The sequence below is a fragment of the Elaeis guineensis genome, chromosome 4 (assembly GCF_000442705.2).
Source record: "Elaeis guineensis isolate ETL-2024a chromosome 4, EG11, whole genome shotgun sequence".
Classification (NCBI taxonomy): Eukaryota; Viridiplantae; Streptophyta; class Magnoliopsida; order Arecales; family Arecaceae; genus Elaeis; species Elaeis guineensis.
The window spans coordinates 18,390,127-18,417,638 of record NC_025996.2 but is presented as its reverse complement, the minus strand read 5'-3'; the positions used below and the strand labels follow the sequence as shown (position 1 = coordinate 18,417,638).

General features: G+C 38.1%; 1 protein-coding gene across 2 annotated transcripts; it reads right to left on the bottom strand.

Moving 5' to 3' along the window:
• Positions 1 to 1,027: 1,027 nt before the first annotated feature.
• On the bottom strand, positions 1,028 to 14,022 carry LOC105043599 (plasmodesmata-located protein 8). 2 transcript variants are annotated; one of them, XM_073255108.1, is made up of 2 exons: positions 13,182 to 14,022; positions 1,028 to 1,361 (listed from the first exon to the last, which is right to left on the bottom strand). In XM_073255108.1, the coding sequence occupies exons 1-2, from the start codon at positions 13,930 to 13,932 to the stop codon at positions 1,357 to 1,359; spliced, it is 756 nt and encodes a 251-aa protein (XP_073111209.1). In that variant the 5' UTR covers positions 13,933 to 14,022; the 3' UTR covers positions 1,028 to 1,356. The 2 variants fall into 2 exon arrangements, with proteins under 2 accessions (XP_073111209.1, XP_029120151.1); XM_029264318.2 differs by lacking the exon at positions 1,028 to 1,361 and adding an exon at positions 1,375 to 1,543.
• Positions 14,023 to 27,512: the final 13,490 nt, after the last annotated feature.

Below are 27,512 nucleotides of genomic sequence, written 5' to 3'. Positions count from 1 at the left end.
GATGCATCCAGTCCTAGTTGTCGAGTTGTTCAAAGCGAAAAGGACTTCGACCTAATTGAAATTGTGTGTATTACATGTTGTTTTTTTTATAAAAAAAATCTGAACATTGTAGATGTGTAAAAGTATATCGGTAGGATTCTTTTTTACTTAAGCTCATTTTTTTCTTAATCAGCTCTTATTTGTTTCTTAAACTCTATTCCATTTATTTATTTTTTTTTCAACTTAGGCATCAAAGATTCTTCTCTGATCCTGCATGCAGGCCAACCTTATCTGAGCTAACCAATCACTTCATGAGCACCAACTCTAAGGATGAAAGTGAACCAGATAATATTCGTTGGGATCCATTTTTGTATCCGAATTTATTTAGAGACGTATAAAAATTTGAGTATTCAATTAATATCCATATTCGTATTCATACCGATAAAATAGATATAAATATAGATAAGTAATTATTTGATCTATATCCGAATATCCGATTCTATTTGCAACTCTATTTGATTTTATCTGGTACTTACAAACTTCAAAGAAATATATAGTCACATTCACATATTTTTAACTTGATTTACCATCTATATAATAATATCTTTGAATTCGTGATCATAAAATCTAATTTTCTGACTTGTGTCCATATTTGTGTCTATACTTTTAGTATCTAATTATATTCGTATATATTTTAAAATAAATATGGATATAAATTTCGTCCAACTTATATTTATATTCATAAAATAAAATAGATATGAATATGGATATAGATATATTGAGATTTGTATCTGATTGGGTTTCAGCCTTAACTCCATAGGATCGGATTTTGAGCGGCAACAAATACCATTGTGAATTCTCTCCGAGCTATGTGAGGGCTGAAATATTCTCTCTTCTATAGCTTTATGCAAGTGGACTTTGTCCGTATATTTGTAAATTTTGTGCATGGAAGGGGCTAGAGACTAATTTTTTTGTGGACAATAATGCATATAGACAATATGCGTTTAGCTTAATTCTTGGACTATTGTTAGGAATAAGACTGTGGAAATGTGCATGGCTAACTGGTTTTCTTGATGCATCCGTCGTCTTATTTATCATCAAAGGCCGAAAAAGCTGTACAGAAGGAATAAAAAAAAGAAAGAATCTGTTTCTTTTTGCGGAAGGATCATTTGTCAATGCGAGAGTAATGGAAAATTGGTTCGTTTGTTATTGAACAAAATGGAAAAGATGAGGTGGTATCCATCAAATGGGGGCTAATGAAGCTGCCTGCAGCTACTTGGAATGCAGACCTTTGCCATTACTTGAGGAGAGGCTCTTCGGATCAAAAGCAGGGCCCAAAACCCACCTGTCTCTCTGGAGAAGGATCTACTCTGGTGGCTAGCCTGCACGCAGGAAAGCGCAAATTAGTTGGGCACTGAAATCCAAGGAATAAAAATAGGGGAAGGGAGGTGAGGGGACTTGCATCCTTTTGTGATCGACGAAAGGAAGACCATGAAGAGGGCCACTCCTACCAAGATGCCAACGACTAGTGCGATGGTTTTTCCATTGCCACCGTTCGGGTCCGCTATCCATTCAAAAAAAGCAAAGGCAGTTAGCACTCAGCGATGATGATGGTGGCGGGCGCTTGCAGTACGTACGAGGTACGCCCAATAGCTGTCCACCAAGAGTATAATCCACTGCTGGAATTGGGGCCTCTACCGACAAATATTCCGGATGATATATATGAGCAGGACATCAATGGAGACTCCTTGTTAAGAATATATACCGCACGATGTCACTAGCAGGTGCGTACGGATTACTGGTCAGACACTGCCGATTCATTGGCAGCAGGAAATAAGTTTATGGTGTTGCAGGTATACCTATTGTTGATGATGTGAGCTGCTCATTTTGGTTGTATAATCTAAAAAGAAAATTTCGGGGTCTTTTTATAAATAAATTTTAAAAAAAAGTTTTCCTGACATAAAAATGATCAGCACCGTTGCTTTGGTAGGACTTGGATCGATTTCAATAACAAATGGTGACAATAAAATAATTAAATCCAAAAGACGATGTTCTGGAGTGAGCATAAGTAAATCAGCGGCTAAAGCTCCATTTCTAGAAGATTCTCAGGCCCTCCATCAATTTATTTTTAATTTTAGACAACAATTTACGCATTTCACTGGGATGTTCAAATAGCCAATTTAACAAAATTTAAAGATTGCGAGGCTTTTCCTAAGTTTTCTAGCCAAAAATAAGAGGTTTGCAAATGATTGCAACAGTGGGATGTAACGTAACGATGTTGTAGCTCGGAGGATAAGGCTGTTCTATGATATACTTATTTAGAAAAATAAAAAAATGCCTCCTGATGTAGTTTTTGTAACACCCCGGCCCAAATCAGCCCAAAAAGCCCAAAGTATTACAAAAAAAAAAAAAAAAAAAAATGAAGAAGACTCCCAGCGGGAGTCTTCTTCCACCCAAATCACCGGTGGAGAGGTTGAATCTGAGGCGGATTCGACCTCCCCTACACCCTATAAAACCCCCTCTCCTTCCCTCTAAGGTTGGTCACGATGAGCACCGGAATTTTCTTTTATTTTTCTCGAATTTTTTCGTTGAAGCCGCGGATGTCCTCATCGTGTTCATCTCAAATACTCGCCGGAGACCTCACCGGAGTCGGAGGTAAACCCGTCTTCTCCTTCCTCTCTTCTTTCCTCTCTTTTCCACGGCTTCGTGCACCCTCGTCGGCCGTCAGGATCGTCGGAAAATCCATGAATAAGATGACCCCTGTTTTTGCTCTGTTTCGGCCGGACTCTTCCCTCTCTTTTCCGGCCACCGGCACCGCCGGTTGCGGCGTTCCATCCCCAAGATCAGACCCTCGTCTCTTACTCTTCCTTCCCTGAAAGTTTTGGCCGTCGATGACCGGCCAACGACAGAAAAATAAAAAATAAAAAAATAGGGATGGTCCTCTGTTTTTTTTCGAAAACCCTTCGGCTCGCTCGCCGAACCTCGCCGCCGACCGGCCTTGCTTTGTCGCCGTCGAGTGGATGTCGCCCACCTTGTCGGAGCCCGGCCAACCAACGAGGGGATCTCACGGTCCCCTGTTTTGGCCCAAAGGAACCCACGGGAAAAGAGAAGAAAAGAAAGAAGAAGAAGTAGAAAAGAAAAGAAAAGAAAAAGGAAAAAGAAAAAAGAAAAAAAAAAGAAAAAAAAGAAGAGAGAAAGAGAAAAATAAAAATAAAAATAAAATAAAATAAAATAAAAAGAAGAAGAAGAGAGAGAATTTTCCTCTCTCTCCTTTTTTCCTCCATTTTCTCTCTTTTCTCTCTCCTCTCTCTACCTTCTCTCTCTATATTTTCTCTCTCTAGATTCTCTCTTTAGACTTTTCTCTCTCTTTACGGATTTTGTCTCTCTAGGATCTTTTCTTCCTCTCTGATTGCATCATGAACCCTAGAATAAACTTGAAGATGAAAATAAGATGATTTGAGATCGCACCGAAATTCATGCGATAGATCTGATCCCAGCTGATCCTATTCGAAATTTGTAATACTTGATTCATATTGAGTCACCCTGATAGGACCTCTGATGATCTCGATCATGAGTGCCTCATCGGAAGGATGCGAAAGTTTCTCTCTCTACTTTCTCTCTCTAGAAATTTTCTCTCTCTTCATGGATTTTCTCTCTCTAAAAGTTTTATAGGTTAGTGGAGGATCCTGATACATAGATAAGTCCTAATTTTGGTTAATCCTAAGAGAGGTCCTTGATCTGTGTTATTAGGATCGATTATCGATAATTTTCTCTATATATGATTTTTATGTTTGATCAGGGTTATGAAGAGATGATTGTCTGCATAAGATATCGAGTGGAATATCTTGTTAGAGAAATTTATAAATCAAAGAAGAATATTGATTTCTATGTTTGAATCAGTCACCGGTAAAGGTAAGAATCTCTGTACATGATCATCATTATATATGTTATTTTACCTTTGGTTTTATCTCCTTGATTTTGCATCGTTGGATTTGAGATCGATGAATTTGTTATATCTGAGATATTGTTATTTATTTATGTGATTTTGAGCATGAATATGCTATATCAATATATATGTATCAGCGATTGATGGCATGATTATGTGTATGACATATTTATTTCATTGCAAAAGATGAATTGATTAATGAAGTTAAATATCATAATTTCATGAAAAATGAAAAGAAAGAGAAATATGGTTTGGACTGGCTTTGTCATGTGGAATAGCCTGCCAGGAGCTTATGCCTGGGACAGCCCCCACAGACTTATGTGTGGAAGAATATGATCCGAGAAAGATCATGAAGAATCTGATCCGAGAAAAATCATGAATGATTTGATCCGAGAAAGATCATGGCCACTTTGATCCGAGAAAGATCATGAATATTTCGATCCGAGGAAGATCATAGAAATCGATCCGAATAAAAGATCGTCGCATGATCCTGGTAGTCCAAAGCCAAAGCCAAAGCCAAAGCTAAAGCTAAAGCCAAAAGAAAAAGATTAAAGATAATGTGATAATAGAAGAAAAAAGAAAGATAAGACATGAAACAATCGTTGAACAAAATTGTTTCACTTATTAACATATGATGATGCATCTCTTTTGATAAAACAGATAATCTATAAATATTTGCAGTATTTTGGACAGTGAACATCGACTTTTATGTGTTATTGCTTATCTTTATTTTCAGATTATATTATTATATTGGTGTGATATGAAAATTCTTACTGGGCTGTAAAGCTCACACCCCTTCATTTTCTTTTTCTTCTCAGAGTTACAAGATGTCCATGGTTGGCTATGGTATGGATTTGTGAGTGAGCGGATGCATAGATAGAGTACCGTTGATACTTGATCAGAGGATTGAAGGAATGTTAATTGTAATTATGCAAGTTTTATGAATTATTGTTGAAATAAATTATTATGGTTGATAAGGTTGTAATGATTTAAGTTGGCCTTGCATATTCTTTAGGGCTTGCTCTAAGGAGTGTGCGGCCATCACGTATCCGATCCGGGTGTTGGGTTCGGGGCGTGACAGAATGATATCAGAGCATAGGTTATGATCATTAGGGATTATGATATAAGTGATTAGAATATGACAGAATGGTATCAGAGCTTAGGTTATGATCATTGGAGATTACGATATAAATGATTAGAATGTGATAGAATAATATCAAAGCTTAGGTTTAAGATCACTAAGATTATGAAGTGATATCAAAACTTTATGTAAGATCAGTAGGATGTGACAGAGTGGCATCTGAGCTTAGAGCTTAGGTTATGTTCATTTGGAGACAATGATACAAGTGATTAGGATATGATAGAACAGTACTAGGGCCCAAGTCTAATGTCACTAGGGATTGTCATATAAGTGATATCAAAACTTTGAGATTATAATCAATAGAGTATGATAGATAATATTAGAGTCTGAGGTTATAATCATTAAGGATGTGATAGAATGATATTACAATTTAGGTTATGACCATTAGAGAATATGATTTAAGCGATATTTAAGCTTAAAATTATAATTATTTGAAATTATGACTTTAGTGATATTTAAACCTAGGTTATAATCATAAGGAACATGATTAACATAAAAGAAAGGAATCAATATTTGAAATTTGAATCAATAAATACTATGATGAAACTTTATGTATAAGTGGCATATGATGACTATAATAAAATTGACAAGTTATATCTTAGATTTCAATTAGTAAGGTTGACCTAAGTATGAAAGAGTTGATCTTGAAATGAAGTGGGAGGTACTGATAAGTTATGTTGAGTATACTAGATAATTTTGGAATATAAAACTTATATGATCGAAGATCATGATACTTTTTCTAATTTCGATGATAATTGACTGAGCATTATGAATTTTGGACTTATCAAAAGAAAGTTAATTAGGGTATGGTCTAAGAAGAAATTTTATCATATGAGAGAAAAATATTTTTGAGTATTGAACCTACAAGAGGATCATATATGAAACTCAATTTTAAATGAAAAATATACTTGAATTTTATTATGAGAATATGAGATACACATCTTGGTGAAATTTTTTGGTTACTCAAAATATCATATTCTGAATATGATTCCTTGATCTTTCAAGTTGCATTGAATTTCAAGTCAAAAGCTAACTCTTCTAAGTGGTTCAAAAGTATTTTGATATTATTGTTAAATTAAAGAAAAAAATTTATTATGTCAGAGAATGATATACAGGTTATGATGAAATCTTTTTAATAATTCATATTACTATCTTTGGATTAGATTTTTTTTGTGATTATTGAAGATGGTGAAGTGTATTAATCATTCAAGTCAAAGTTCGAATTTTTAAATTAAATTAAGACATCTTGCTAGTGTTAAATTTTGAATGGCTTATACAAGGGACAAGATTTTCTATGGATTTATTGATTAATATTAAGGGTTATGATGAACGGAGCTCTATAAGAAATAATCAAGATGATTCTACTTAAGGATGTTGGCTTGAGTTCTTTTAGTTGTCAAGTTAGAATTAATTCTTTTGAAAAGGAAGATTGATTTAGAAATTATCTAAATGATTGTAAGGTAAATTTAAGATTAACTCCAATTAATTCTAGACATGTCGGATTTTTGAAGAGTGATGAAACTTATGCAATGATTTCAAACATAGAAAGTGGATCAAGTTTAAATTTTTATATGCTATACCCGAAGGTAGTAAAGATAAAGAAACTTAAAATTTTGCCCTAAGTCTTATATGAAATTTGAAGGTTGGATCTATCTTGGATTGATCTAACATATAAGGATATTTTATCTTTGATAGACTTATATAATTTGGTAAGTTGAGATCAGAGTGCGCAGCAAAAGCGTGATGGTCTGAATTGATTAGAAATATTAATCCTTTAAATCAAAAGTTATGATGGAATATATTAGTTGCAAATAAAGAAAGATTTTATTGATAATGAAAGGATGCTAGAAATTTTGATCTAATCTGATCATAGCATGATAATCTTGTCAGTAGGTTGCTTCATTGTAGATAATGCCAAGAAATTTTAGATATCTCAAGTTTATTAACAGCTTGATAGTTCTGATATTAGTTCAAACTTAGAATGTCCTGACATAGATCCCATATTTTTTTAAAAAAAAAAAAATTAATATTGTTACTTGAACTGATATAGAAGATTGAGATTTTTTTTAAGATGAGAGTCTATACATAAAATTTGTTGGAAGATCAAGTGAAGAAAGAAATCGATGATTATGAAGAGTGCCAATGTTTGACCTTTATTTATTTTTCTATCAAGGGTAGTCTGAGATAATTATGAATTTCGAGTGAAATGTATTAGACAAATAACGGTGGTATATTAATACAAGTCTAAAATATTACAGTTCTTCAAAAAGTTGAGAAACCAATAAGAGGAGATGAATTTGAAATTTCAAATAATTGTGTTATAACAAGATCATGAGAAATAATAATATATAAGATATTATTGTAAGCTTGAGAATGACATAAAGAATGTATACTTTAGAATATATCTCAAATAACATAACTTAATTTCGAGGACGAAATTATTTGAAGGGGGGAGAACGTAACACCCCGGCCCAAATCAGCCCAAAAAGCCCAAAGCATTACAAAAAAAAAAAAAATGAAGAAGACTCCCAGCGGGAGTCTTCTTCCACCCAAATCACCGGTGGAGAGGTTGAATCTGAGGCGGATTCGACCTCCCCTACACCCTATAAAACCCCCTCTCCTTCCCTCTAAGGTTGGTCACGACGAGCACCGGATTTTTCTTTTATTTTTCTCGAATTTTTTCGTTGAAGCCGCGGATGTCCTCATCGTGTTCATCTCAAAAACTCGTCGGAGACCTCACCGGAGTCGGAGGTAAACCCGTCTTCTCCTTCCTCTCTTCTTTCCTCTCTTTTTCACGGCTTCGTGCACCCTCGTCGGCCGTCAGGATCGCCGAAAAATCCATGAATAAGATGACCCCTGTTTTTGCTCTGTTTCGGCCGGACTCTTCCCTCTCTTTTCCGGCCTCCGGCACCGCCGGTTGCGGTGTTCCATCCCCGAGATCGGACCCTCGTCTCTCACTCTTCCTTCCCTGAAAGTTTTGGCCGTCGGTGACCGGCCAACGATCGAAAAATAAAAAATAAAAAAATAGGGATGGTCCTCTATTTTTTTTCGAAAACCCTTCGGCTCGCTGGCCGAACCTCGCCGCCGACCAGCCTTGCTTTGTCGCCATCGAGTGGATGTCGCCCACTTCGTCAGAGCCCGGCCAACCAACGAGGGGACCTCACGGTCCCCTGTTTTGGCCCAAAGGAACCCACGGGAAAAGAGAAGAAAAGAAAGAAGAAGAAGAAAAGAAAAGAAAAGAAAAAGGAAAAAGAAAAAAGAAAAAAAAAAAGAAAAAAAAAGAAAAAAAAAAGAGAGAAAGAGAAAAATAAAAATAAAAATAAAATAAAATAAGAAGAAGAAGAAGAGAGAGAATTTTCTTCTCTCTCCTTTTTCCCTCCTTTTTCTCTCTTTTCTCTCTCCTCTCTCTACCTTCTCTCTCTAGATTCTCTCTTTAGACTTTTCTCTCTCTTTATGGATTTTATCTCTCTAAGATCTTTTCTTCCTCTCTGATTGCATCATGAACCCTAGAATAAACTTGAAGATGAAAATAAGATGATTTGAGATTGCACCGAAATTCGTACGATAGATCTGATCCCAGCTGATCCTATTCGAAATTTGTAATAGTTGATTCATATTGAGTCACCCTGATAGGACCTCTGATGATCTCGATCATGAGTGCCTCATCGGAAGGATGCGAAAGTTTCTCTCTCTACTTTCTCTCTCTAAAAATTTTCTCTCTCTTCATGGATTTTCTCTCTCTAGAAGTCTTATAGGTTAGTGAAGGATCCTGATACATAGATAAGTCCTAATTTTGGTTAATCCTAAGAGAGGTCCTCGATCTGTGTTATTAGGATCGATTATCGATAATTTTCTCTATATATGATTTTTATGTTTGATCAGGGTTATGAAGAGATGATTGTCTGCATAAGATATCGAGTGGAATATCTTGTTAGAGAAATTTATAAATCAAAGAAGAATATTGATTTCTGTGTTTGGATCAGTCACCGGTAAAGGTAAGAATCTCTGTACATGATCATCATTATATATGTTATTTTACCGTTGGTTTTATCTCCTTGATTTTGCATCGTTAGATTTGAGATCGATGAATTTGTTATATCTGAGACATTGTTATTTATTTATGTGATTTTGAGCATGAATATGCTATATCAATATATATGTATCAGCGATTGATGGCATGATTATGTGTATGACATATTTATTTCACTGTAAAAGATGAATTGATTAATGAAGTTAAATATCATAATTTCATGAAAAATAAAAAGAAAGAGAAATATGGTTTGGACTGACCTTGTCATGTGGAATAGCCTGCCAGGAGCTTATGCCTGGGACAGCCCCCACAGGCTTATGTGTGGAAGAATATGATTCGAGAAAGATCATGAAGAATCTGATCCGAGAAAGATCATGAATGATTTGATCCGAGAAAGATCATGGCCACTTTGATCCGAGAAAGATCATGAATATTTCGATCCGAGGAAGATCACAGAAATCGATCCGAATAAAAGATCGTCGCATGATCCTGGTAGTCCAAAGCCAAAGCCAAAGCCAAAGCTAAAGCTAAAGCCAAATGAAAAAGATTAAAGATGATGTGATAATAGAAGAAAAAAGAAAGATAAGATATGAAACAATCGTTGAACAAAATTGTTTCACTTATTAACATATGATGATGCATCTCTTTTGATAAAACAGATAATCTATAAATGTTTGCAGTATTTTGGACAGTGAACATCAACTTTTATGTGTTATTGCTTATCTTTATTTTCAGATTATATTATTATATTGGTGTGATATGAAAATTCTTACTGGGCTGTAAAGCTCACACCCCTTCATTTTCTTTTTCTTCTCAGAGTTACAAGATGTCCATGGTTGGCTATGGTATGGATTTGTGAGTGAGCGGATGCATAGATAGAGTACCGTTGATACTTGATCAGAGGATTGAAGGAATGTTAATTGTAATTATGCAAATTTTATGAATTATTGTTGAAATAAATTATTATGGTTGATAAGGTTGTAATGATTTAAGTTGGCCTTGCATATTCTTTAGGGCTTGCTCTAAGGAGTGTGCGGCCATCACGTATCCGACCCGGGTGTTGGGTTCGGGGCGTGACAGTTTTAAATAATGGCAGGGCATTCCATGATGCCGGAAAAAGATGTCTTAAGAATTGGGATGGGACTATCCCACCATCATCCCAACATTTTGATTTACGCATCTTGACATGTCACCAATTTACCTTTTATCTGGATTGATTATGATTTATAGTTGATTGGCACTAGGCTTATTTGAAAGCTGAGCTTGGTTCACTTGATTGATCCAAATAGAAAATCAATCTAGAAAAAAAAAATAGGGCTTTGTCTATTTGAGTTCTAATCAAAGGCAGCGGTAGACTACACCTCCTCCACACACTCTAACTAGTGGAGTGATATATTGCCTATAAAACCTCCCCTAGCCACCTCAGCAAATCTATATCACAAGCCCCTTCTCCTCCATCTATCCTCTCCTTTCGCTTTCAAACTTTGCCATTGTGATTTGTTACCATGCCGACTGTCATAAGTCCATGCTTCTTCTACTATCTTCCAACACCAACTATTAGAGACCACCATCCACCACCCTTCTACTCATCCTCCCTTCTAATCTACCACAAGATTTGAGATGGATGATGATTGTCTAGTGTGCACCGGTGCCCTCGATTGTATGGCCCATAGATCATGCGTCCACCATGAGGTGCGCTCCACCTATTTCATGCAATTTCTTTTAGATGCTCTTGGAGACAACCATCATAAAGAACCATCTTCGAGATGCTAGCATAATGCCATATCGCTTTCTGAACCCACTGCTTTACTTGTGTATTTCTTGCTTGGGTGCAATTAAGTTGAGCCAAATTGAGTAGTTAGAAGTTTTAGTTCGATTTGATTCAAAATATTCAGATTAGAAATTTGATTTGGGATTGATTAAATCTTAATATTCCAAGCTCGAATTTAGTTCAATGAAAAAAAAAAATACTTAAAATTGATTTAACTCGATCCAAACATCAATCAAATCATATTTAAGTTCGAATTCGAACCTTAGTCTACTAATAATATATATATATATATATATATATATATATATATATATATATATACATAATTTAAATATTTATATAATCGAATAGACTTGTGAATTTTTAAGCAGAATATTTTAGTATCCAAGCTCCTTAAGCCCAATAATAATCAAGTCGACTTGAACTCATAAACAGTTTGATTCATTTGCATCCTTACTTCGAGCTAGTCCTCTCCCTCATGAGAGAAACTTGTGGGCTTAGCATTCGACGATGCGATAGCATCCATAACTATAGCTTGGTATTACCCACATCTAAACACTCATATGGCATTCTCAAGGAAGATGGGTTCCACAAGGTTGCAATGGATGAGACATTGTGCTAGTTTCAGATTGGCCTTTTTAATAGAACTGAAACCAGATTGGATGCCAGTATATTCATATCCATATATGTTTTATCTGATGAATATAAATACAGATATGGATATTATTCGAATGCAAAAGTTTATATCTATGTCTATTTTAAACGGATGTAGATATAATTCGAATATTAGAAGTATAGATATAATTATAGATATAATTTAGATAATTAAATTTTATAACTATAAAATTAAAGATATTACTAGATAAATGATAATCAAGTTAATATCATATTTATATAATTGTGTATTTTTTTAAAATTAATAAATATTATATATAATTATATTTAGTTATAATTTATTAAGATATTTAGATACAATTCGAATAATTATATATTTATATCTATATTTATTTTTATTTAATAGATATAGATATAAATATAAATATTAATTAGATTTTTAAAATTTTATCTATATTTCAATGGATTTGTGAATGCAGGCGGATATTACCCATTTCGCTCTCACCCCTGCTTTTCAAGACTGTAGCGGTCCTCACAATGTGGCATGAAGTGTACGGCACTGTTGGCAAATGGCACAGGAGGTTATCAAGTTTGCACAACAGCATGGGAGGTTGTCAAATCAACTTATTATTCTCGCTCATCAAAATGATCTAGAAAGATGTGTAATCCTTAGGATGTCAGCTAGTGGCCCGAGAAAGAGTTGCTCACTTTCGGCTATGGATTTAATATTTTGAAGAGAAAAAAAAAATATTTAAATTTATCAGAAAAGATTTGAAAAGCTAATTTGATCCGAGACTTGGGGAGAGCAACGGGTGATAGAACTTTGACATCTTTATTTAGATTAGATTTTTTATTAAAATTTGATATAAAATTTTAGAAACATATTAATTTTATGAAAAATTTAATTTTAATTTAAATATTTAAATTAATATTTAAATATTAATTATTTAAATTTATTATGCTGTTTGTTTATAACATCATATTGAAGTGTCTTATATATTTATGAGAAAAGATAATTTCCTATGAATATGTGATCGTTGTTATAATTTCTGGTTTATAATTTTAGATCAAAGATATGGCAATTAATATTATATCAAAACATAAGTAGATAAATTATAATACATAAAATCAGTCATCGGATGAGTGTCGGTAGATAGATATATGGTCGGGATATTAGGACACAAATCTATATTAATCATAAAATAAGTTATTTAAAGAATTAAGACATCTTATTCAAAAATTTTTAAATAAAAAAATATTATTCACTACTTGGTATTTTGAGTCTTGGAATCGAAAAAAGAATGAGGCTCTCTTCAGCTAAATGATAAGAATGAAAATTGCTTATTTTCATTCCGATTTTAAAGTCCAATTCTCTTAAACTAAACATATCCTAAGCATAATGGATTCACTCAAGGATTAGAAATTCCTGAAAACCTAGTCGCCGATGTCCTATTTCAAGTGGAACCCATAGAAATACTATTACATGGGAGGCGGAAGCACGGCAGGAATTCCTATTCTACACCTAATCCTTCTCAAAATTCAAACCTCGATCCAACTTCATCCTGGAAATAGGAGCCAGTTAGGCGCTGAAAACCGTTAAACGGTCCCAAAAGTATACTCCCACCCACTTAAGTCTTAACAAAATTTAACCAACACATAGCATAAAAGCAACACAACAGTGCATAGCTTGAAACCTTACCTGCCGTACATCGGGAGTAGTAGCCGGAGGTCCAATACTTAGCATAGCACTGTGCCAAGTAAACGTCCGTCGACGTCGCCGACCCACAGGAATTCTTCAGCTGCTCAACGGCCTGAGCCAAGCATGCAGTGCAGTCGGCCGAGCTCAAATCCCCGATGCACTGAGCGCAGCCCTGCACCGTCCCGGAGCTGCTAACTCGAAACCCCGCCCCAGTTTGGAGGTCGGCGAGCACCTCGTCCCTCCGCCGGAAGAATTCCTCCTCGTTGCTCGTGCTCGAGCTGCACTTCCGGTATACCAGACTGGTGTCAGCCCGCCCGAGGAAGTTCTCGTTGCTGTACCGCACGAAGCAGCCGTCGCGCTGCAGCGAGGCGGCGTAGGAGTCCGGGCAGGCCAGGTTGAGCTGGCCCACGGCGCTCTGCACGCACGCCGAGCACTCATCGGCCTTCAAGTCGTTTTGGCACTGGTAGAGGCCGTAAACGGCCGCGCCTGGGGGGGATGCGGAGTCGGTGCCTGTCGCAAAGCTGTTGTAGGCCGTGGCCTGGGAGTGGGAGGCAACGGCGGCGACGGAGGTGAGGAGGGAGATGAGGTTGGTTTGGAAGGGGGTGCCCGGCTGGAACTTGGATGGCGAGCAGCTGGCGTAGATGAAGTTGGCGGCCTTGGCTTGATGGATGGGATATAAGAAGACAAAGAAGCAAAAGAGGAAGGAGGGGAAGGGTCTGTAGGGTTTCTTGAGGGACATGCTTGTGAGCATGGCTACTTGCTTAGTTTTGTAGATCTTCTTTGAAGTATTAGAGGGAGTGCTTTTGCTTTATCAGAAAAAGAGGGAGCGCCTTTGCCCTTTTTTTTTCTTTTTTTCTGGGACAAGCCGTTGCTTTTGTATGGGGTGGGCCGGATATTGGTATTTTGTTTTAATGGCCGGGGGGTGGGGAGTGCTTTTCTATCGTTATCCATGGGCCACTAGCTGAAAGGAACAGGATGTGTGTTCCCTTCAGGTGCTGCTTGAGTTTGGTTCGTTGGAGGCAGTAATCACGAGTTCTTCCGGTACGTCTTTTATTCGTTTCTCTTTAGGATTTGTGGTTTATCCCTGTTCATCCATGTAACAAGTGGCAAAAACGACTGTCTGGTTAAACTCTCGTGATTATATTTAAACAGGGAACTATTTATGCCTGAAGTCTCATGATGCAAGTTTAAACATATATTTTATAATTTGATTTCAAACCCGCTCTTGTTCCCTCATTTAATTAGATAAATGACTAATATTGACTTCCAATAATATAATATGATATTGCATCATATTATTAGCATATTATTATAATCTTATTATCAATACTTTAAAGATATAATATTGTATTATAATATATAATATCTATAGAATATAATATATTATAGTAAAATTAAATTCTTTGTTGCAATGTCCCTCGTTGATCGCTCAATTTGGGTCAGAGTTTGCCACCAGTGTGTACACGGCAAGTTATTGGAAGTTGGTTGATTGATGTGAATTAGTTTAATTATTTTAAGATGTGATGGAATATGACGTGGATTCAAAAAGAGTCTAAATACTAAAATATCCTGTTGACACCAAATGTTCCACCAAAAACTAGTAAAGCATTAGTCCTTTAGCTTTTTTTTATGCTCACTATCTTGTTCTTTTGGCTCTCTTGCCCTTTCTCCGTCTTGCTCAGAGATGATGCGATACTTCACTTTTTCTATGAGTTATGTGATGCATAGCAACTTCCGATGGACGTCCTTGATTAAGATCTCATCGGTTGAACAGGTGGCGGTAAGAAGCGACGAGAGTGGAAATAACATTAGACCGTGGGGATCCGTGGCTGGTGTGCACCCTTGAGAATGCGGAAAAGCCCAACAAGTGTGGTAAATACTAGTGCTGGCGCTTCTGGTCGGAGGAAGCGGAGGTTCTGGATTTGCTTGGAGCCAATTAAGTAGCTGTTCGAGCATGGGATGAGACCCTCGACACAACCAGAAAAGTTAATCTGGAACACCATGGTAATTAACCAGGAAAGCTACTCTGGTCGTCCATTACTCACTTCATTGAACAGGAAAGTTAAACTCTCGTGATTATATTTAAAAGGGGAACTGTTTATGCCTGAAAGTCTCATGATACAAGTTTAAACACATATTTTATAACTTGATTTCAACCCCGCTCTTGTTCCCTCTCTAATTAGATGAATGATTAATATTGACTTCCAATAATATAACATGATGCAATGTCGTATTATTAGCATATTATTATAATCTTATCATTAATACTACAAAGATATTATATTGTATTATAATATATAATATCCATAGAATATAATATATTATAGTAAAATTAAATACTTTGATATATTGTTGCAATGTCCTCCATTGGTCTCTCAATTTGGGTCGAGTTTGCCGCCGGTGCGTACATGACAAGTTATTTGAAGTTAGTTGATTGATGTGAATTAGTTTGATTATTTTAAGATATCATCGAATATGACGTGGACTCTTTTCCAAAATATCCCGTTGATACCAAATTTCCCACCAAAAACTAGTAAAGCACTGGTCCTTTAGTCTCTTTTGCTTTCTATCTTGTTCTTTTGGCTCCCTTGCCCTTTCTCCGTCTTTCTTAGAGATATGATGCGGTACATCACTTTTTCTATGAGCAATGTGATGCATAGCAACTTCTGATGGACGTCCCTGATGATTAAGATCTCATCGGTTGAACAGGTGGCGGTAAGAAGCGACGAGACTAGTGGAAATAACATTAGGCGGTGTGCAGCCTGAACCATGCGGAAAAGGCCAACAAGCATGGTAAATACTAGTGCTGGTGCTTCTGGTCGGTGGAAGCGGAGGTTCTGGATTTGCTTGGAGCCAATCAAGTAGCTGTTCGAGCATGGGATGAGAACCTCAACACACAACCAGAAAAGTTAATCTGGAACACCATGGTAACCATGAACCCTTCTCCATTACTCACTTCGTCGAACAGCTAACGGTGATGACATGTACTGGTGGCTGGTGGTGCAGGGGTATGATGAACAACTGCTGGCTCAGGGTGAAGGGGCAATGCAGACCTCAAAAGGGCGAGATCGGCCTCATGTTCAAGCACCCAAACCCAACCTGGGAATCAATCGGGATTCGGGTGGGTGGATGGCGCGGCAGAAGCACCAAGACACCAACGAGGGTGGACAGTTCCTTGAGAAGAGCATCTCCTCCCCTTTCATGAACACCTCTGAAAAATGGTATACCATGTCTGGAGTCCCGCAAACGATCAGGATTCTGTTTGGATCGTTGTCCATGGCTACGTCAACGGTTGTATCGTCTTCCTCAAAGATCACCTTGGTGGTGCGGATGGCATCCTCATCAATGCGCAGGCACCGACTGTAATTATGTGAGAGAGCATGAGAGCCAAAGAGAACATGCATGATAGAGAGCAAGATAGACTAAAAGACCAGTGCTCAACTAGTTTTTGGAAATTTGGCGCCACTGAGTATATTGGCATGATTAGACTCTTTGAGTAATATCTTAGATTCCATCTTATTATGAAATAACTTCATGCTGATATGGGCGATAATATCTGATTCAAATCGAAAGATCGGCGGAGGATATTACAATAAATTGAAAAATATAGAATTGATATTACAATAATTGGAGATACAAAGCATATTTGTAAATTGAGATAGAATGCAAAATATTATTTAATTATTTTTTAGCCTAAACTTTATGATATATATCAATTTATACCATTATAAATTTATGTCCTTGGTGTAATTTTCCTTACCCCAAAAATCCGTTAGCCGAATGTAGCCTTAATTAAAGCCTACAGTGCTGGGTTAGGAAGGCCATTGATATGGGACAAATACAGATTTTTTTTGGAAAGAGGTATTATTGCTGTAGATTCTCAAGACCAAACTCAGGTCGATTTGATCGAAGTGAGCTGAGAATGGTGACACTGTCAAAGTCTCTGAGGTTAGATGATGGACTTGCAAACAAGTCTTTTTATTGGAGTTTTTCTGATAAGAGATCTTTCAACACTCAAGTCAGTCGGGAGTCCAAAAATAATGGAAGAAAGAAAAAAAGATTGTGAGAGCTACCCTTTGAGAAATCTTTGAGAGGCTTACATTATTTCCTATCTCCCTTTATTTATAGAGAGGGGTCGGTGGCTGTTTTCACAATGAGCGGCGATTGTTTTCATGAGCTACAGCAATCGGCATATTGTTCGGCAATTCCAGACACTTTATCCACATGGTAAGGGTCGAACAAGTTTTTAGGGCATAATTACTATCGAGTATCGCGGATTTGTGTGATTGTAACTCTAGGTCATTTGTGGCCAAGGTGACAAGGTTGGTTGTTCTAGTTTGACTTCTTTTCGAAAGAGATTGAAGTCAGATGGAATATTTTCTGCATTAGATATATATCATTGAGATTTACTCTTAGGTTGACTATTATTTTGCTTTTCATTTCTTTTAATTAATTATTATATTTAATTATGTACTCTGTTATATATGCTTCATGATTTTGATGATCATTTTGTATTTATTATTTTTATTTCTTTATAGATGCATTAAAAAATAGAGATAATTAGGACATGTTTGGTATGCAAGAAATTAAAATATATGAAAAAAGAGATGAAAAATAAAATTATTTCTATAAAAGTTTGAGGGATAGTAATAAAATATTTCAATTTGTTAACTTTTTTAAAAACATTTCAGTTTTAATATTTTTTAAAGGACAATAGATTTTTCATGCAATTTCTCTTGCAATCAAACGTACGCTCATACCTCATGTATGGAAACAAGTCTAACTGGTAACCCTTTACATAAATAATTTTAGCTATGCGGAGGGGACAACCCTTGCTTGCCATTCACGAGGATTAATTAACCATGACATGTTAACTACTGTGTACAGACTAAACAACAGTTTACTGACTTTTTCCTGGGCTTTATTTCTTGTGCCATCGACTTAGTTGCTTTTGTTCTCTACTGAACCTAACAGCATATGCATGGAAAAATTCTGTGTTAAAAATCTTCTCAACTCATACTATTTCTACCTGAGTATCTGCGGCTATGGATAATGCTTCATGCTACCTATTTCCATCATCAAGACCTCATCAGCTATTCCTCAGAGTTTTACATGCTGCATCTTTACTTATTACCCCAGTAATGCGATGGAACATTGGTTCTTTGGGCACCTCTTTGATTAACTACCATCTTCAGTTGTTCTCGTTTATGTCTGCTGCTGCTAAGCTTGCTTTACAACCCAGGAGTTGATGGATTTCTCTATTACTATCATGCTCTTTGCGGAACAGCTTTCTCGCTTTTCATCACATCACTACACTGTTTGCTTCTTTTGGTTGTTTACATAAATGTGCCTGCTTCACTCTTTGGATTCATCCTGCTCTGCTGGTTTTGGTTTTCTACATTCTTATTGTCATCTTTCTCAAGTTTCCACTGGTGGATCTAGCTGCACGTTTTGTTGTTACACTACACTTTTACAGTTTTCTTATCTTACACTTCTTGTGCTAATTTTTGTTACTACTCTTGCACTTAGTGTGATAATTTTTGTTTTGGTTTGTCTTATAGGCCCTATTCCGTTTTCTGTACATGTATTACTTCTCTGTGAATGAAGGTAGTTTCAGTCTTTTATCAAAAAAAAAAAAGAAAAAAGGTTAGATAAAAGACGGAGTTAATTAAGTCCCCTTTGGAAAATTTTGGGTCTGTTGGGTTGTAACGTCATAGGCACTGCACTCGCAGGTAAGAACCATTGAATCTAGTCAATAGTCAGTAACAACGCAAAGCGCGCGTGTCGGTACTGGAGATAATGTCACATCAATTAAATTGAACAACTAGTAATTGTTGTTGGAAGGGGGAAGCATCATGAAGCAGCTAGAACGGGAATCACAGTATAGAAGCATTCTTTACGACAGTCATCAGAGAATCCACAAACTTCTTAATCAAAAAGCTGGAGATCTACGGGGTTAGGAGGGTCAGCTGGATGAGCTGCTCAAGAGAGATTGAGCAGTTGTGTTGAGAGACTTTAGAAGCATTTCTGCTGCAAACATGACATGATATTGCCTTGTGTTGAACCAAATACCACAAATGGCATACACGGAATGATAACTAATTTTTCTTAGCCATGGGAACGGATGTCTTTTTGCTTCATTCATGTTCAATGAAAATGTACATTTTTACCAAAAAAAGAAAGAATTCATATCCAATGAAAAATTATATCTTACATGGTGTGCACTGTTTGGCTATGTACATGGTCAATCACAGCTGATTATTCATGTAGTCGTGTATGATCAAGATGAGCACTTGATGAATGAACCCATGAGAACAAGCAGTTATGATTGGCAACATGCATGGCGATCTGGTGTATGCTATGTAGGATATAATTTAATGTCTAAGTCTCTAACTATTCTAATTAATACATTCTTTGCAGCACTATTAGAGACAACTTGATGCCAACTCTTCAATATATACATAGCTTTTGAGTGGTATTCTTTTATTTTTCAGCGCCATCAAATGTTTACTTTCAGATGATGTAGAGTTTCAGCATATTTTTAAGATGGCAAATTAGCTTGATGGTATTTTTGCATTGCGCTGGGACAAATTTTGAGTATGAACAATTTTGATATGTGCATCAGGAGATAGTCTTGTAATCCATCATCCAGCATTTTAGATTCTCTCTATTTTTTAGTAAACATTTTAGACTCTCTTTAATCCGAAAAGAGAGGTTAACTTTCAATCGTGTTTGCGCAAGAAGCTTTCAAATTGCGTATTTGCGTGTAGGAAAAGCTGAAGTAGAAACAAAGGGTCATGAATGATGCCTACTTTATAACTAAAATGTTTCTTTTAGCTTCTTTCCAGTCAACCTGAACTGGCTTTAGATCTTCATATCTAATCGCATCTGCTCGGTTTTGATTGAGTCTGTGCAATTGTACAATAAATGTTCATTTATCATATGTATCAAGTTTAAGGTTTTGATTTGCTTTATGACAAATTAGCTTGTGCATTGCAACCTTTACGGTGCATACAGTTGCCAACCCATGCATTGGTCTGTTCGTCATCCTGCCATAAAGCATTGCATTATACATATCAAAAGTCTAGCTGGGGTCTTCATTATTCATGTGCTTCCAAGTCCTTCTCAACAATTTACTCAACAAAAGTTCTTGTCAGCAAGCTTCTTGGCTTCCAATCAAGCGAACTGTCCGTCTATCTTTTCGGGGAAAAAAAAAAAAAAAAAACGAACTGCCTCTCTAATAGAAAATCCATCAATGATGTCCAATTATGTTTGATTTGCTTGACCACTGTCCAAATTGAACAAAACAAAATTCCGGCAGAATCTATCATTGATTTGTAGACGATGGTCCCACTTGAACCAACGTTAGGTCTACGAATTGGAAAATGGGGGCCTGACTGACCAAGTGCCATATTCCACAATTTGGTGATGGGACACAATCAAAAGAACAATTTGGTGATGGGATCGAGGAGCTCGTCGACCTCGACAAGCATTGGCTTATTTGAACCCAAGCCTCATATCCATAATGCATCTCACTTGTTTCATACCACACCAACCAACATACAGACAAAATATTTGCTAAAAATGTGCTTGCAAAGACCTCAAACCAACCACCAGAAAACAAATTTGTGACTAAATCTGTCCTCATTTGGATACCAAAGCCAGACTTGAACAAAGACCGGGACAGTAATTCGGGCAAACGGTCCTGACCCAATGGATCAGTCCCCTCCGCAACCCCCCTATGCCGCCTTGAATCCTGCCCTTTTTTGGCACTTGGCCAGTGCATCGATTATGGGACGGCTTGAACTGTCTTTCGCCCTGTGCCCTCCTTCATGGTTCCTTGAAGCTGATAAAATAAGCACTTGTCCTGGCGATGAAGCTTCTTCAGATATCCGTATTTACGGGTCAAGCGAACGAGCCGACATTTTGACCAGCACGCTTGGAGATAAAGCTAAACCCCTACAGGTTTATGGATGGCTGATACTAAAGGATGGATGGGCATCAAACAAATACGAGCATAGATGTGTACCATTCATGTCATATATTAGTTGGTAGCCGTCCATTTTCTGATGACTATCTATCAATGCACCGCATGCACCATGGAGGATCCGTGAGCGAGAAACACAAAAGCAGGAGCCACGGCCAGACGACCGGCAGCTCGATGTCGTGCCAGACGACCGGCAGCTCGATGTCGTGAGATTTGGACTCCTTTGGAGGACTAGAGGTTATGTCTTTTCCGTTGACGAATTCAATTGCAAATTACGTTCCGAAATACGAGGGACCCAGTGGCACGACCGGCAGCCCGATGTCACGAGATTTGGACTCCTTCGGAGGACTAGAGGTTATGTCTTTTCCGTTGACGAATTCAATTGCAAATTACGTTCCGAAATACGAGCGACCCAGTGGCCACCACTGGTTGGTGAGAAGACCGCGGCCCAACTCTTCTACAGTACGGGTTGGATTGTTCAGGGAACCAAGTCTGGTTTGTAGACCAGACAAGTCTACCGTGTTCGTATGACATTCGGAGAGGTTAGTTAAATTTTGTTTTTGGTGGGATCACGAGGCTTGAGGTCTGACTCAACCACCGGGCATCACTACTTATGTTTGTTTTCAAGCCATCACCTTCAATCAAGAATTCATACTTTTCAAATTTAATGACAGTACATATTTATATCTTCATACCTTTTAAACATGGAAGCATGAAGTGGTTGGGAGGTTCTACCGTGGTCATAAATATTCATAATGGACTATGATCTTGAATGATATCCCATCCCATAAAATTTAAAATTTTAATAATAATTTAATTTTATCATTATTATATATAAATTTTTGTTTACATAAAAAATATTGAGAGAGATTGAAAGAGAAAACCGAAAATTTTATTTGGGGACTCTGAATAGAAGCTGGTAGTTCTTTGGAAGCCAGAAGGGGGTGAAATCTAACCAGCATCGGCATCGGATCTTTGTTTGGACCAAAACAACGGACTCAGATTGCCAAATGACTGTTTTCTGACAAATCCCCCTGCTATACAAGCAATGAATTTTATTTTTTTTTGGTCAAAAAAGATATGCGCGAAAAAAATTGCATTTTCATTGATTATTATTTTTCGTTTCAATGTTTATCAGAGTAAAAAATGCATATAGTAACTACTTAGCTGTTTCTACCAAAAAAAAAAAAAAAAACTACTTAGCTGTTGCTGTTAATATTTGTAGATCTTGTCCATTATATACATCATTATTTGTGGATCTGTACCTCGATTTTGGCTTTTATATCCTCGGCACTGGCCGAGCTATGACAGATGATGACTATTAGATTATGGATATACGACAGATGAAGATCATCGGATACGATCTATCGAGTTGGCCGCAGTTTCTACTCAACCTAATGTTGCTTTACCTCATCTTCGGATGATCTACCATAGCTCATACACGGCCGACCAATCGCAGATAATCTACCATAGCTCATATACGACTGACCAGCCGATCAATCTCAGACGACCTACCATAGCTTATACACGACCGATCAATCTCAGCCGACCTACCATAGTTCATGCATGGCCGACCAAACTCAGCCAACTTGAGGTCCAACACCTGTTTCACGGACTCCAGAACCTCGGTTCCGAACGATTTATTATAGCTCATTTGTGGACGAGCTAAGCTCCTCACCAGATCCGTCTTCTCCTCAAATTGAGAAAGCCCAGATAAAATAAAATTTCTTTGTGATTGAGTCTCCCGTAAAAGAAAAATATCTTATCCAAATCAATCTGTGTGATAAATCTAAAAATTATTAGGATTTCGAGATGAATACAACTCCAACTCCTCCCCTATAAATAAAGACTCCAAGACCCTCCAAGATACGCAATCAACTCCTTACTCTTTCCTTTAATTGTTCTCCATTTTCTGACTTGAGCGTCGGAGGATCTTCTCGAAGAATGCCCCTGATGAGGACTTTTTTGTAGGTGTTCGGACGAAACTCCAGTGGCGGCTCCACTCAGCCACATCTATCTCGACCGTTGACCTCAGACGGGGTATCAGGAGTAACACTTAGTGCTAAAAGAAGGGTCCTCGATCGATTTTGAGTTCCTATTTCGAGAGGAGAGAGCTCACCATCAGTCACCATGAGGCCATGAAGAGGAGCTTCAAACACCTCCCGCCCCTAAAAAGGTCCACAAATTCATGAGTGCTTGAGGCCAAGGCCAAGCTATCAAGTCAAAGGCCTAGGTGAAAATCAAGAAGGCCAAGGTCGAGATAAAGATCTAAACTAAGGCCGAGCTATTAAGCCAAAGACCGAGGTGAAAATCAAGATTGAGCCAAGGTGACACCTAAGGCTAAGGCCAAGATAAAAATCAAAACCAAGGTCAAGCTATTAAGCAAAAAGTCGAGGTGAAAATTAAGATTGAGTCAAGGTGAAACCTAAGGCCAAGGTCAAGGTAAAGATCAAAACTGAGGCCGAGCAATCAAGCCAAAAATCGAGGTAAAAATCAAGATTGAGCCAAGATGAAACCCAAGACCAAGGCCAAAGTAAAGATCAAAATTGAGGCCGAACTATCAAGCCAATGGACGAGGTGAAAATCAAGATTGAGCCAAGGTGAAATCGAAAGCCAAGGCTGAGGTAAAGATTAAGATCAAGACCAAGCTACTAGGCATAAAATTAAGGTAAAAAAAGAGCCGAGGTGAAAATCAAGATCAAGGCCGAGCTACCAAGCCAAAGGTTGGGATAAAAATCAAGACTGATCCGAGATGATGAGAGACTGAGCTATCAAGCTCAATGCACTTTATCAAGTTGAGGTAAAGATCAAAATCGAAGGCCGAGCTCCCAAAAGGTCGACCTCCAAAAGACCAAATCTTCAAAAGATCGAGCTTCCAAAAGTCTGAGCTTCCAAAAAGCCGAGCTCCTAAAGATCGATCTTTCAAAAGATCGAGCTTCCAAAAATCGACCTCCAAAAAATCAAACCTCCAAAAAGTCGAACTTTCAGAAGACCGAGCTTCCAAAAGGCCGACCTTCCAAAAGTCGAGCTCCTAGAGGCCGACCTTTCAAAAGATCGAGCTTTCAAAAATCGACCTCCAGAAGGTCGGATCTCCAAAAGGCTAAGCCTCCAAAAGATCGAGCTTCCACAAGACCGAACCTCCAGAAGGCCGAGCTTCCAAAAGACCAACCTTTCAAAAAACCAAGCCCCTAAAGGCCGACCTTCCAAAAAATCGAGCTTCCAAAAGCCGACCTCCAAAAGGTTGAACCTCCAAAAGGCCAAGCTTCTATAAGGCCGGCCCTCCAGATGGCCGAGCTTCCAAAAGGTTGACTTTTCAAAAAGTTGAGCTCCTAAAGACCGATCTTTCAAAAGATCGAGTTTTCAAAAATCGACCTCCAAAAAGCCAAACCTCTAAAGGCCGAGCATCGAAAGACCGACCTTCCAAAAGGCCGACTTTCCAAAAGGCCGACCTTCTAAAAGGCCAAGCTTCTAAAAGCTGAGTCCCAAAAGGCCGGCCTCCAAAAGGCCGAACTCCAAAAATCAAGCTCCTAGGGATCGAACTCCCAAAGCCCAACTCCCAAAGGATGAAGTGAAAAAGATTTACTTAGAAAGGTCGACTCGAGGCAAAGTAACTAGAATAGGATAATATGACTTTAATCGTCTATTACCTTCTTTATTATTATTGGGAAGCATGATCTAACATAGAAAATAGAGGGCCCAGCTAGAGCTAATCCGACGAGTTCTTTTATTCTTTATATGCAAATCTGCAATTCGAATTTCCAACGCACACTCCTCATCTATGGACGAACTGAGTAGAACACATCTCCATACGGTTCTCCAAATATGCACTCTTTGATCACGATCGAGGATCAGAATATGTTCTCCTTGCAGTTCTCCAAATATGGATTCTTCGGCCATGGCCGAGGATCGAAACGTGTTCTCCATGCAGTTTTCTAAACGATTCTCCAAATATGTGCTCCTCGACCACGATCGAGATCGGAATATGTTTTTCATGTGATTCTCCATATGGTTCTCCAAACACACGATCCTCGACCATGGCCGAGGATCGGAATGTGTTCTCCATGCAGTTTTCCATGCCGTTCTCCAAACACGTGCTCCTAGGCCATGATCAAGGATCAGAATGCATTCTCCAAGCAGCTCTCCAAAACGTGCTCTCAAAATATGCGCTCCTCGACCACAGTCAAGGATCGAAATGTGCTCTCCATGTGGCTCTCCAAATATACACTCCTAAGTCATGATCAAAGATCAGAACATATTTTCTATACAGTTCTCCAAATATGTGCTCCTTGACCATGGCCGAAGATTGAAACGTGTTCTTCATGCGATTCTTCAAACACACACTCCTCCACTACGGTCGAGGATCAAAACGTATTTTCTATGCGGTTCTCCAAACACACGCTCCTCGACCACAACTGAGGATCGAAATGTATTTTCTATGCGGTTCTCCAAATATGCACTCCTCAGCCATGATCAAAGATTGGAATGTGTTCTCCATACGGACATCCAACGCACGTTCCTCGACTACGGTCGAGCGGTATGCATTTCCATATGGGTCTCCATTGTGTTCTTCTCGACCATGATCGAGAAGCGGTACATATCTCCATACGATTCTTTACTTAATTTCCATCGTGTGCTCCTTGATTATAGCCGAAGAGTGGTACGCATCTCCACTCGATCTTTGTATGCTCCTCATCCTCAGATAGGTTGAGTGAGAGGTCGGTAAAAGTTAACGTCGGCCAACGGACTTTCCTTATCCTTGAACAAGCCGAAACAGAGACCTTAAAATGCCGATTGGCCACAGCACTCTTCCTCCTATTGCAAAATCTTAAATATCGACATCAGTGGTCAGCAAAAGCTGATAGCAAAGTACTTTATTTTTGGACTAAGACAAAATGGATGATGACGCACCAAACTCCAAACAAAGCTCAATGTAACTTTGGACAAAACCCTCAAATACCAAAGACGAGAATGAAAATTCGTAGAAGGCCAAATTCAATTATAAAAAGATCGGTCCTCGAGTATACGTGAACCAAATTACAAAAAGAAGCAAGAAAAAGAAGCCCTAAGCTTTAGCTGGAGTAGAGGTACCTTGCTCGAAGGGAGCTTTTAGCTTGGAGGTCTCGGCTACAGTCAAGGATTGGGAGGCAGAAGCATCTTCTTCAGCTCTCTCTCCACCTCGTCTCCATCTTTGCCGTCCTCATCATTGGTGTCTAGTAAGTTAAAGTCGATGTCTGAAAAAAGACGTCGGACCCTAGCCTTATCATCAGTAAGGCCCTGCATGTACGACTCCGAAGCAAACTCCAGCTTTATCCCGATGAATTCTTCAGAAGAGTAGAATGCTTCCACGACGGCAGCCTTTTCTTGCTCTAGCTTCTTCTCTCATTGAGTTGCCATCGATCGAAGCCTTTCAGTCAACCGAGCGTCAACCTAGCTCCGAGCCTATGCAACCTCGGTCTCCATCAACCTCAACTTAGCCTTCAAGGATCAGACCTCTTCTTTGAATCTATCCGAGGGGGAACCAACATGGAAGGGATTGACTTCAGCCGGCCCTTCGACCAAAGACCAAGAAAGCCGAAGATGAGCTTGATGCGCTCATCTCTGGATAATTCTAAGCGAAGCAGAAAAAGAAAAGAGGTCTACCAAAATTTGATGACCGAGCTGGCCAAGGGATAGGACTTCAAATTTGGGGATTGAAGTTTGGCTACAGCCGAGGACAATGGAGTTCGGCTACACAGAGGATGAATGTATCAACCAACGGTGATCATCGGACGTTCATCGAAAATCACCCAGAGATCACTTTTCGAGCTCGAAAAGAGGAAACCAACAAAGTGGTGAAGGCCCCAGCAACAGTGATTGGCCGTTTATAAGGAATATGTCAGACTTGATTTGATGACGATTCATGTGCCACTATGGATGAATGCCATTTGGCAGCTCACGATTGACCATCATCGGCTCAACATGAAAACTTAGATTCGACGATTCAAATCAATTGATAGAGATATCAGTAGCATGGATTCTCGATATTTGTCATGAATTGATTGGCTTGACAATTTAACTATTTTGATACAGGCCTCAGATCAGCCCCGACCGAGCAAAATCTTCGAGAAATACAAAGTGACAGAGTTCTCCCTCTGAATAGTAAAAACGATAAAAATGAAGTTACCGTAGCCCTATTTGTAAAAGTCGGGACGGCCTCGATTTACTATCGATTTATCTTCCCCCATCGATGCTCGACAAATGACAGCCTCTGTTTGGTTAATATGTGGCTTCCACGGATTCGAGGAATCAACGGTCCAAATTTTAAGATAGTTTACCTTAGGAAGTTGATCTTCGACATATGTCAA